Source organism: Pan paniscus, chromosome 11 (genome assembly GCF_029289425.2).
Source record: "Pan paniscus chromosome 11, NHGRI_mPanPan1-v2.0_pri, whole genome shotgun sequence".
In the NCBI taxonomy this organism is placed as follows: domain Eukaryota; kingdom Metazoa; phylum Chordata; class Mammalia; order Primates; family Hominidae; genus Pan; species Pan paniscus.
Window position 1 is genome coordinate 78,775,422 of NC_073260.2, and position 13,079 is coordinate 78,788,500.

The following is a 13,079-nucleotide window of genomic DNA, read 5'->3' on the forward strand; positions in this document are numbered from 1 at the left end:
AGGAGTATCTTCTTCCCTCTACTGTGGCTAAGTATGGAAAAGCTTAATTGTAAATCAGCATTCAAAGACAACCATACATTTATTTATGTCAGTAGGAAAGAGGAAGGTGTGTGAGAGAGAGAAGGAGGAGGAGGAAGAAAAGGAGGAGGGGAGGGAGAGAGAAGAGAAATAAAATGTAAAGCAGGCAGCTGGCAAGGCTTGCTCTGACACACTGGCTGAGGAAAGAGCTATTGGTAGAACTTGGATGTCTTAGTAATCAGAGTAATCAGGTTCTCTGACCGGTTCCACCTTGTTCTGTGCAGGCTGAAAGTAAGCTCTCTAGAGAAAGTAATTTTCTTTCTCTGCTCCTTCTGACATCCCACTTTTCCCTCCCATCCTTCCTTTCTATTTTCCCTGCCTCTCCCCTCTGGTAGAACTGAGTATAACCGTGGTAACATTGGTTACAGTGTTTTCTAGACTTGAGAACTGAAATGATTTGACCTTGTACAAGTAACTGAATGTCTGGCACAATGATCGTCATTCTCAACCTTGATAATTTATCTCTCTCGATCACTGTTAACATTGGAGCAGTATTTAAACACAATAACTAGAGCCCAGAATATGCATGTAGGCGAATAGGCACCTATCTAGGATTTCTCTTAAAGATATACCTCTAGAGAGCTCACATGGTAGGAGGAAAAAGAGGGTGCTCTTTTTTTTCTTTAACCATTGTAAAAATGCTTCAGTAAAATATAGCTTGAGCTCTGGGGATAGATTGGAATAGTACCATGAAATGTGGGTATACCGTGATTCTCTTCAAGAAGGACTTTGTTCTGCTTATTCCCACAGGAGCACCTCAAACAGTAGCCCCATGTATCTTGTTAGGACAAATAAATGGGACGCTTGAGAATATCCAGTTAACTGAGCCGCACATTGGGTACTTTAAAGCACACTTAACATGCAGTAAAATAGCATAAATATGAGTTCAAAACACAAACCAAGTTGACATTGCTTGTGGTATCATCATTAGTAGAATCATTGCTTTGGTTAAACTCCCTGGGGGAAGCAGTGGAAGGGAAGTATGGGGGTTGTGAAAAGAGATTCAATATTGACACTTTCACATTGTTTAAGATGATACAAATTAACTACTCTGTTATAGAGAGTATCCTTTTCTCACTGGAGTAAGTAGGATGGGCAGAGCTTTTAAAAACAGCAAGTCTTAGTTTTAATCAGTCCTTTAGGAACCTGATAGATGGCCTACTAATTCGATTCTTATAATGTTATCAACTTTGTTTTATTGCTTTATTAAGCAGTAGTAGTTGTTTTTTTTTTTTTTTTAAACAAGCACTTGAACTGAAATAAAGCTTAGGCATGTGGTTTACCAACTTGCTAGCTATACTGACAATACCTTTGGTCTAAATCTTTAAGCTTTATTCCAGTCAGGCTTTTTTTTTTTTTTTTTTTTTTAAAGAATACCTAAGATTAGTGTGTGTGTGTGTGTGTGTGTGTGTTTTTTTTTTTTTTTTTAAATACTTTTTAAGTTCTAGGGTGCATGTGCACAATGTGCAGGTTTGTTACATAGGTATATATGTGCCATGTGGTTTGCTGCAACCATCAACTCGTCATTTACGTTAGGTATTTCTCCTAATGCTATCCCTCCCCCAGCCCCCCATTCCCCAACAGGCCCTGATGTGTAATGTTCCCTGCCCTGTGTCCATGTGTTCTCATTGTTCAGTTCCCACCTATGAGTGAGAACATGCGGTGTCTGGTTTTCTGTCCTTGTGATAGTTTGCTTAGAATGATGATTTCCAGCTTCAACCATGTCTCTGCAAAGGACATGAACTCGTCTTTTTTTATGGCTGCATAGTATTCCATGGTGTATATGTACCACATTTTCTTAATCCAGTCTATCATTGATGGACATTTGGATTGGTCCCAAGTCTTTGCTACTGTGAATAGTGCTGCAGTAAACATATGTGTGCATGTGTCTTTATAGTAGCATGATTTATAATCCTTTGGGTATATACCCAGTAATGGGATCACTGGGTCAAGTGGTATTTCTAGTTCTAGATCCTTGAGGACTCGCCACACTGTCCTCCACAATGGTTGAACTAATTTACACTCCCACACAGTGTAAAAGCCTTCCTATTTCTCCACATCGTCTCCAGCATCTGTTGTTTCCTGACTTTTTAATGATCCCCACTCTAACTGGTGTGAGATGGTATCTCATTGTGGTTTTGATTTGCATTTCTCTGATGACCAGTGATGAGCATTTTTTCATATGTCTGTTGACTGCATAAATGTCTTCTTTTGCGAAGTGTCTGTTCATATCCTTTGCCCACTTTTTGATGGGGTTGTTTGTTTTTTTCTTGTAAATTTGTTTAAGTTCTTTGTAGATTCTGGATATTAGCCTTTTGTCAGGTGGGTAGATTGCAAAAATTTTCTCCCATTCTGTAGGTTGCCTGTTCACTCTGATGGTAGTTTCTTTTGCCGTGTAGAAGCTCTTTAGTTTAATTAGATCCCATTTGTCAATTTTGGCTTCTGTTGCCATTGCTTTTGGTGTTTTAGACATGAAGTCTTTGCCCATGCCAGTGTTCTGAATGGTATTGCCTAGGTTTTCTTCTGAGGTTTTTGTGGTGTTAGGTCTTCCACTTAAGTCTTTCATCCATCTTGAGTTAATTTTTATGTAAGGTGTAAGGAAGGGATCCAGTTTCAGCTTTCTACATATGGCTAGCCAGTTTTCCCAGCACCATTTATTAAATGGGAAATCCTTTCCCCATTGCTTGTTTTTGTCAGGTTTGTCAAAGGTCAGATGGTTGGTTATAGGTGTGTGGTGTTATTTCTGAGGCCTCTGTGCTGTTCCATTGGTCTATATTTCTGTTTTGGTACCAGTACCATGCTGTTTTGGTTACTGTAGCCTTGTAGTATAGTTTGAAATCAGGTAGCATGGTGCCTCCAGCTTTGTTCTTTTTGCTTAGGATTGTCTTGGCAATGCGGGCTTTTTTTTGGGTTCCATATGAACTTTAAAGTAGTTTTTTCCAATTCTGAGACTTTGCCGAAGTTGCTTATCAGCTTATGGAGATTTTGGGCTGAGACGATGGGGTTTTCTAAATATACAATCATGTCATCTGCAAACAGAGACAATTTGACTTTACCTAATTGAACACCCTTTATTTCTTTCTCTTGCCTGTTTGCCCTGGCCAGAACTTCCAACACTATGTTGAATAGGAGTTAATAGCTAAGATTAGTTTTATGTGTTACATGTTATTAACACTTTTGTAAAATTGATTTTTGATAAGGTAAAAATGGAGTTGTCAGTTTAGAGAAATAGTACTACTTGAAAATTTTTCCTTATATTTAGTCTGGATTTTAAGTTAGAATTTCTCATTAGTCCTCTGACTTTTTAATCTAGGGTCAGGCAAGATCAGTTTCAGAAGTTGTACAGTTTCTTTAGAAAATTTGGAACAAATCAAGATATTTTCTGATTGAAATTTTAAAGAATTGCAGTCTTTGTTCTCTAGTGGTGAAGTGAAGTGATAAGGTTGCAAGATTTATTTGTGTTTATTCCAAAAAGTATTTCAGGCAAGGTAAGCAGGACTTCTTTGTCACCTTTTAAAAAAATGTTGATATTAAAGTGGATGAATGTATGTTCTTGATAAACATTCAATAAAATAAATAGATTCATCTTTAAAAAAATTTTGGCAAGAAACTGCTGTACAAAAAACGAATGGTAAAAAGTTATTCTTCAGGAATGTTTCCTAAAACTGTAATTGCTTTAAGTTAGCTGCTGAAATGGTTTCCTAATAACGCTTTGTTATTCTGTTTTATTTCAACAATACATATGTAGTAATGTTGTTCCTATTTTGATGAGAGACAAACCCATCAAACAGTTTTTAAAATCAACAATTGCTTTTGATATATCCGTTTGATTACTAAAATAAAGCTATTGGTACTTTCACCCAAGTTTATTATGTTTTTAAAATAAAATTTGTGTCTTTTTAAGGAAATCATATAGGCTGAAATGATCTAAATAAAAATCAGATTTTTATTGTATCAGGTCTATTTCAGGGAATGTAGTTAAATTCAGGTATAGGGTTAACTAAGTTTTTGTCTTTTAAATGATTAGTAAAATTTGTTATGTGATAAAGGAAATATGTATTTGGTATTGTGTGCGTTAGTATTTGTTACTTTTTAACCTAGTGATTGAGTTACAGCTTTCTTTTCAACACATGACATCACTTTCCCATGATGTAAGATAGATGATAAATTTTCCAATGATTCTTGAGTGTTGGAGTATGAAGAAATAAAGGATAAAAGATTCTTTTCTGTGTTTTCCTGTTTCGTTACTACCTGGTCATGCTCCTAGGCCACTGTCCATCAGTACTGTAGAGTTAGCCTGTTGACAGTCACATGTGATGTGTTGAGTGCGTACGTAGCCAAGGGATTTTCGTAGAATGCCTTTTTTGTCTTTACGTTTTTCTGAGATATTTTAACCAAACCAAGGTTTTCTTTAGCAGGGATGGTGATCATTTTTATTTTATTTATTTTTTTGTTGGAGAATGGTGTAAAGGTGGGTAATTTTGAGAGAGAGGAAATAGAATGGTAGTGAGTTGAGGGTAGGAAAATACATCTGCAACTTTTATTGTTTTTTAAATGAGCATCTTGATAGGGAAGATAGAATGGAATTGTCAAAAATTGTTAATGTGTTTGACAAAGTGTGGCTGTCAGTATGATCTTTTTGTTACATTTTGACATGAACAATTGTCCTTTTATTGGGGCTGTTAATGCTATTTTAGAATATCATGAGCATCTGAAGGCAGTAGTTTAGCAGTGTCCATAAAGCATCAAATACCATTATAATATCTAGTAACCCTAACAGCAATATTTCAGAATCCCTGCCTGTTTAAATGGGCTATCTGTGAATGTACTTGCTCAGGGATGCGTGACCTACATCACCTATAAATTTGATTGGAAGCTAACAGTACTGGCGTAGCCTGATGGATAGCAGATTAGAGCCCTGATTAAGCATGTGATTCAAAGACTGGGAATATATTGTCTAAGCAAGATTCATCAGATGCAATCAGAATTTCAAGTGGTCAGATGAAATTCAAATGTGTGTTGTGGCTTTTCCTCCCCTATTGCTTTTCCTCCTAGGTTGCCTTTTTTTCCTTCTTTCCCCAAAGCTGAAAAATACTTCTTTGATGAATCTGCTCCTTACCCTAAAGCTGTCTGTCTGTTATTCATCAGAAAGCAGGTCGCAGTTCAGTGAGCAGAAGAAAAGATTTTAATAGAAGCTGTGCCAAGGGCTGTAATGCATCATTTTAGGGCCCTAATTACATTACAATGACAAATATCAATGGTGACAACAGCAATAACCTACATCCTTTAATGGCTGTGCTGGAAAAGGAGTTTGGGCCCCACGCCATTATATTAGACTCAGTTTCAAAACATAGGCCATTAGAAGTGTGTGTCCACAGTGTTATTGGCTGATCGCTAAAGCCCAGTGGAAAGGCCTGTAAATAAATGATGCCTCCCTAAAGCTGGGTCCTGTGGGACAAAAGAGGCAAAATTAGATGACCATGGGAGCAGCAGTGTTTCCGAGGCAACTTTAGATTTCAAAGTGAAGAATGACCTGCTCAATTTTATGAAATCACACACACACCCCACCCCCCACTGCCAATTAGCCTGACCATGAAAATCCATTGGCATGACAACTTAAAGAAATTAAGAAGTCTTTTAAACAAAAGGAGATCTTTAACGAAAGTTTGGAAGGTTTCTGCCCTCCCGTTTCTGTTGTGTGTGTGTTAACCTATGTGATTGAGTAAAAAGGCTCTTCTCCTTTTTACATTTATTTTTAAGAAAATGTAGAATTTTTTAAAAAAATAGTTGCTCAGACTTAATACAGCCTAGGTCCAAAATTTTATTTCACCAGATGAATAAGTTTCCTTAGAGTAGTTTTTATTGCCTAGATTATGTAGGCGAACTAAAGAACTCAGTTTTCTTATGTGCCCACACATTTTTCAGCCCTCCTTGCAAGGGACTATTTTATTTATGTAAACAACATAATGAGGAAAATATGCTTGGCAGATGGTTCTAAGCATTAGAATCATCAGTTTGGTCTGCCCCAAAGTGTCTCATTATCTTTTATTCTCTCCCCCTCCACCTCTCCCTGCAAAAAGCTTAACAACCAAATGCCTTTGAGACGCTGTACTTTCAGCCTGGTGAATGCTACTCTATTTTCTTAGCTCACCCTGGAATTTCACCCCATAACCACTGTGGTATGTTCGTCCAGGTGGAGAGTGGTTTGGTGATTCCCATTGCAGCTCTTCATGGTGGCTTAAGCATTCTTAAAGGATGGCTAAATGCTCCATGGGGCCAGTGCAGTAAATTAAATCAGGTCAGCACAGTTGGGTCCTTATTCACTGCAGCTTATTGGTGCTGGGTTTTTGTCCATACTGTTAGGAATGCAGGCTGGAATGGAAAGCTTAGGTTTGAAACTTCATGGTGAATTTGTGTTTTCTTTTGGCTGGTAAAGTTTTTAAGGTGCTGGCATTTAAAAGATTGCATAGCTACACAGTTAGAAGGGTTGCTGATGAAAGAAGGAAGCCTAGATTGCACAAGTAGAGTGTCACTGTCATTCTGGTAATGACTTGGCAAGAAAAGGCATTTTGGGCCTCTCATAAAATGAGGAACTGACCCTGGATGGAATTTAAGAATGTCTTAGGGATAGTAATTGCTTTACATTTTCTGCCTTTCAATTCTTCTTAGCTCTCTTTCCTCCATTCCATCATTAAAATATAAACTATTTTGTATGTACGTGTATTAAAAAAACTGTGTATTTATACATCACAAAATATACAAGGCACCATCTGAAAAATACAAATTAAGATAAACATTGGTAAAACTGTGGGTAACTTTTTAAAGAAAACATGTAGTGGTGGTTTTTCTTTTAACTTACTGTAGCATCTTATTGGTTTAAAATGTCTGTACTTATAAAAATTATTAGAGAATAGACTGTTCTTTGACATTGTTGGGACTTTTGCATATCCACAGTAAAAAAAAAAAAAAAAAAGTTCCCAAGGATAGTTTCCAGATACATACAGATTGCTTTCTGCTAAGTGTAATAAGATTTTAGCATATCTCAACCTCTGCGCACTGAAAACCTTGGTAGGACACATTTGGAAATTTTTATGGTTGAAGAAAACATTTTGTTCTCCAAGAATTTGTAAGAATCTGAATTAGCCAACTTTTTTGGGTTGTTTGGGTGCTGCTGAAGTTTAGGGTCTTGAGTTTAAAATCACAGCACCAATGTTTTTAAAGCAAAGGCCACAAATATAGAAATCCAATGATTTGCTAATTGATGGAGTTGAGATGTAGGAAAGAATGTATCTTTACTTATCTAAATTCTTAAGACTTAGAAGACTGCAGGTTTTATGGAAAACATTAGTATGAGCAAGGGTCCTGGTGAAGGCTGTTGAAAACTGATTTCCAGTCATGGACATTAAATTCCATTTTATATTGCCCTGATGCTTGAAGGTTAACTTTTTAAGATGAATGCTGGTTAATAAATTGTGCTGTTAATGTGGCACTGTTGTCACTGCTTCCTTTTAATGGGCTTACTGATGAGATAGTTTTCCTCTTCCTTAGGAAATATGCCAGCCAAATTATAAAGTATGTTTTAATATCATCCTGTTAATATTTGGGGAATCTGTAACCAGCTGACTGTTCTCTTTATTGCTTTCCTTTCCCTTATTTTTTGCAGGCAGAGATTGTCAAGAGGCTGAATGCTATCTGTGCACAAGTCATTCCTTTCCTGTCCCAAGAGGTAAGGTAGTTGATTTTAGGCACTGGACTAGAAGTTGCCATTTTAGTGGTTTTGCAGAAAAGGGATTGTAGAACTGACTCTCTGGCCTTGCCAGTCTCTTGGTGTTTGTATTTTATTTTCATTTCTAAGAAACAGTGTTCTCACTCCAACTTGTATACCTTAGTAACTTTCTGTGGGATATAATTTAAATGTGTTTACATAATGGAATATTTTCTAGTTGGGCTAAGCAAAATTCAGTCGTTAAAATATTTTGCTATCTTTGTAGTGTTGCTCAGAATTATGCTTGTTTGTCATAATGGTACCTAATAGGGTAGATTGAAAAATTGCCAGGAAAACAGGAGCTTACTCTGTACTATTGTCATTGGGCATTAAGAATTGGCAGAAGACATATCAAATGGAAAGACTTTTTGTAGTAAACAAACTAATGAAGCTTTTGGCTAGCTACTTTTAAACATTTACTTCTTGTTTCCTGATTAAGTCTTTATATTATTGTGCTTTTGGGAAAAGACCTGCAAGATGAACTCATTGAACTCGTTTCTCTGAGTGCCACTTTTCTCAAAATTAGGCTTTGGTGATGGTAGGCTTAGCACATTGCTAAGGCCTGGCATGCGGCTCACTAGTTCTCTTGCTCACCTACAGGGGAAGTGCATGCCATCAGCAAACAGGCACAGGTTGGAATAAAGCGATGCATTTCTAGTGCTTGTTGGCTTCCTTGTGGTTTTTTTTTCTCTCCCTGCTTACTTTTGGTAGTTACAAAGTTGAAGTGAGAATACTGGAAAAAGATAATTTTTTGCTTCTGGATTACTGAATGCCTTCATTTGCTCAGGTAAGATCCACTCTAAGAAGGAAGGAGCTAATGAAATATCTGCATGTCTTGTAGCCGCAATACTTTGTGCTGTGGGCTGAGAAGGCACAGAGGCACTTTTCTTCCTACCCTTTCAGTTGTTCTATAAGTGTGTTGTGTCACTGCTTTTCAGGAGAGAGGTTCATTCACCTGCTTGCCAGCGGGCATGTGCCGATGTTATGTGGCCAATATTTGAGCCTGCATGTGTATTATAGATATGCAGATTGCTATATATGATTTTTTTCTTTGGTCTGAACTGGGTTAGACTTGAGTAACTATGGGTACCCTTCATAGGTATATACTGGGGAGGGGGCACTCATATTCACAAATCTTGTTGACACTCTGAATTCACATGCTCTTTTGGGTCTTGATAAACAAAGGGTATGTTGTCTTTTCTCCTCCTTTAGCTGTGACCACAAAACCTACCACCAGTCATGTCCCCATTTGCCTGTTTTTACTTAGGATTTGCTTATGACTAGATTAGATGGCTTGGTGAATGAGAGTCAAGGGGTGTATCTGCATTTCTTTTGGAAACCTGACTGCCCCCTGCCTGATCCAGACTAGTGTGTATTTTTCACTTTAAGCAGCTCTGCTTTACGGAGATGGAGAATGGGAAGAATGTGTGACCTACAGAGCTGTAACCAGGCTGGGGTGTCATGTTCTAAGGTGACAGGGAAAAGTTCGAATTATCCCTGGGGTGGTATTAGACTTTGGGCCTCTGTAGGCACAGACCCCTGTATATGATCGCTGGTATGGCTTTGGTCTCATCACATTTCTGCAGGATCTGTGGGTTGTGTTCAGAAGTAGAAGGTTGTCTTGGGGATGTTGATGAAGCTGATTTGCCAGTGAGTTGTTTTCCCACATGAATTATGTTGTTTGTGTGAGCAGGCCCAGTGGGAACAGAATGTATAATGGTAGTGGTGCTGAGCAAGACTGGACTGAAATTAATTGTCTAAGGAAGTTGTACCTGTAGGTGAAAGCCATGGGGACATACTGACAACTCATTTGCTCTAGTCTGGGAAGAAAGGTGTCATACTTAACTGTTGTCATACCACTTAACTATTTATTTCCCAAATACTTTGACATTTCTTGGTTGAAATCCTTGACTCACGTATAATGATTTATGCCAAGCTTGTGCAACCCCAGGGCCTGTGGGCCACATGTGGCCCAGGATAGCTTTGAAAGTGGCCCAACACAAATTTTAAACTTTCTTAAAACATTATGAGATTTTTCTTTGCAATTTTTTTTAAGCTCATCAGTTATCGTTAGTGTATTTTATGTGTAGCCCACATAAAATGGGATGTGTGTGTGTGATTTCTTCTTCCAGTGTGGCCCAGGGAAGCCAAAAGATTGGACACCCGTGATCTATGCCATGGTTTTCTAAATGCTAGTTCTGTGTATATATTTTCTTTTGCTTACTTTAGATTTAATTTACTCATCTTTTTCTAGTTTCCTAAGGTATGTGTGTATCTTTTATTGTGTGAGACACAAACATGTTTGTTTCCTTCAAATCAGGGCATCTCTGATGTTTTTTATCTGAACATCGTCCACCTTGTTTCTTCTTCTGTGCATTCTGTGAGCATTGGACTCCTTGCTTCTGCCCTGAAGCCAGATGGACCATAATCTGGAGGGAGGGGAGGAGCAGGTTAGTAGAGGAAGATGAATTCTGTTTCCTGTCTCTTCAGAGGCATGGAAAATCACTCTTGCATGGCTGTGAGCATCACTGTGCCAGGACTGAAGGCTCTTAATCTGATCTTTTAACACCGGCTCTCTGTGTGACAGTCTCGCTACCAAAACGGCAGCTGCTGCATTAGAATTTATTTTAAAATGTTTTTATTTAAAAATTAAATGATCATATTTAGGAAAAAGCAAAACAATTCCTGAAGAGTAGTGCATAAGCTAACAGAACATTGGCTGGAGCGATTGTGAGCATCTGAAGTCAGGCTTTTTGGAGTTTGACAGGAACAAGGGGTATATTTACATACTGTTAGATGAAGTCTCTTTTTAATTTAGCCCCCATGTGTTGATTAATATACCTGCTTAATATTGCTTGCGTCTGGTTTACCGCATTTTTTTAAACTTAAAAAAAATTATATAGTACTGAATGATAACTATTAAATTTAGCTTTAACTTCAAGACTTTTTCTTTTTAGAAATGAGTTGTATAATTGTGTTCAGAAGTACTTGAAGTGTGTCTGTATATAAAAATCACAGAAAATATTTTCCTATTAGAGTTTACGAAAACATTTAAAAATATTAAAGCCAATATATACTTTAATAATGTGCTGTTGCACTCACGTACAACTGCTTCCAGCGTTACAGGCATTTGACAAAGATATTGCCAACTCTTGTCATTAAAAGTGAGTACTCATCACTTGGAGTTCATAGAATTTCACAGGATTCTCAATATCAGAATTTAGAAAAACCTTGTGAACCCTCATCTGTCCCAAGCTGTTCTTTTCTCTCACTTCACTTTTTAGCTTTTAGGAATGGATAAGACTCAAATTTATTCTTCAAAAAGCCATCTCAAATTTATTCTTCAAAAAGCCATCTCAAGGTGGTAAACGGGAAGCTCTTTTCTTTCCCTATTTTGGTCTCATTTGCAGGGGAAGAACTATAAATATCAACTCTGAGTTGGCAGTTCCATAAACAAGAGATGCCAGGATGATGACAGTTGGATCTGGGTCCTGGCCTCCCTATTACAAATCGTGTGGTTTACTCTAACCGGGCTAAGCTGGGTGACCTTTAGCAAGTGATGTGCCTCTCTAAGCCTCAGTTTCCTCATCTGTATGATGAAGTTAATCATAGGGTGAAACACATCCAATGTCTGTGAAGATTACTTGGGATTATACCCAGGTAGCTTAGCACACAATAAGCACCTACTGCCATTGACTAGTGGGATTAACTACAGTAGCAGCAGTGGAGCTCTGTCTCCTCTTGGGAGGACCTAGAACCAGCCCTCCCTCCCTTTTCTAATCATTGCATTTGGGAAGAATGTGAATTGATTATCTTCCTCTCTAATGTCCTTATAGAAGAAAAAATGAAAATTAAAAGTGAACCCAGGGCCTTGAACTAGCTAAAAATCTATGTTTTTGTTTCCATTGGCAATTTTGGGATATGGCTTATAGACCCTTAGACCTCAGTGGGTCCTTAGTAAAACTGAGGATTGCCAATAAATATTGTATTGCTTCCAGTATCCCAGTAACAACTCCTCCTCCATCCCCCAATTCCAGGAACATATCTATGTAGAGAGTCTAAGGTGGACCTAAAACTCTACATCACTGTTACACCCTGGCAGTAAGGGACAGCATTTCTGCTAATTTAGAATTGGGCTAGCTCTCCCTCTTCACTAGCTTTGCATTGCAAAGTTGATCTCTCTAAGCCTTAGTATTCCTGTAGAATAAGGAGAGTAAGCCCACCTTTACAATGTGTATTATATGTATCAAAATGTAACAGACTTGGCATAGGGAGTGCCGTTTCCCCACCTGCTCTTTTCCTATTTTACTTCCAGGGAAATAGATTCTATTTCAGGTTATTTGGGGTCCTAAGACATTTGGAAAGGAATGACTTAGTAAAAACTGGGAAGAGTTCAAGGTAATATTTCAAACGAGCTGGCTGGCAGTCTTCCTGCAGAGTTAGCTAGGCCTTGCAGCTCCAGTAGCTGCTTCCAACGATGGACATTTAGCTCCACACAGGTTATCTTTCAGGAGGAAGGGAATTTTTTTTTTTTAAGTAAACCAGTAGATATTTTTCTTAACCTGTTAGATTAAGCAGGAAATATTGTGCACTTAGTTGAGGACCTGTTGGAGGATAGTTGTGTTTTTTGTACTCTTGTTTCCCTATAAGGATCACTTTTAAAATAGGGTATGTTTCACAGTGATCCACAAGGTGTTCCTAAGATCTTTGAGAACCTCAAACTCTTGAAAAGCAGTAGGTCAGTAGGTGAAAAGTTTATTACGTTATAGTTGAAAATCATTCTCAAGGGTACAGTTGTATTTTTCAGAAACTTGTCGCTTCAGTAACAAGGAGCACATTCATTGGAAGAGCCACGTTAGGCAAGAGGCAATGTAATAAAAGCTGGAGGTCAGCCAGACCCAGGACTAAATCTTGGCTCAGCCACTTGCTTTCTTTAAAATGTGGAGCAAAATACTTAACTTTTCTGGGCTGCAGTTTGCTTATCGGTATAATGGGATACCTGTACTGTAGGATTTTTATATGAGGATTCGTGACAGTGTAAAAGGACCTCACTGAATGTTTGGCTGCTTTAACAGAGATCAAAGGAACAGTGGTTTTTTCAAGAAAAAAAAAAAAAAAAGCTTGTTTCTCTCTCATGTAATAGTAACAGTTGACAGCGAAGCCATCTATAGCTAATTTGGTGACTCCACGATATTGTGAATTCGGTTCCTTTTATATCGACGTTCATCATCCTAGC

The 13,079-nt window shown here is 37.9% G+C and overlaps 1 protein-coding gene across 15 annotated transcripts in view; it reads left to right on the forward strand.

Moving 5' to 3' along the window:
* LOC100995596 (transducin-like enhancer protein 4) overlaps window positions 1-13,079 on the forward strand; it is a 155,641-nt gene that overhangs the window by 34,476 nt on the left and 108,086 nt on the right. For 11 of the 15 annotated variants that reach the window (XM_034967520.3, XM_063593984.1, XM_034967534.3 and 8 more), the window contains exon 5: window positions 7,742-7,804. The exons of the other annotated variants lie outside the window; for them this stretch is intronic. In XM_034967520.3, coding sequence (XP_034823411.1) covers window positions 7,742-7,804 — 63 coding nt within the window. The remainder of the gene's footprint in view (window positions 1-7,741; window positions 7,805-13,079) is intronic. 15 annotated transcript variants of the gene reach the window in all.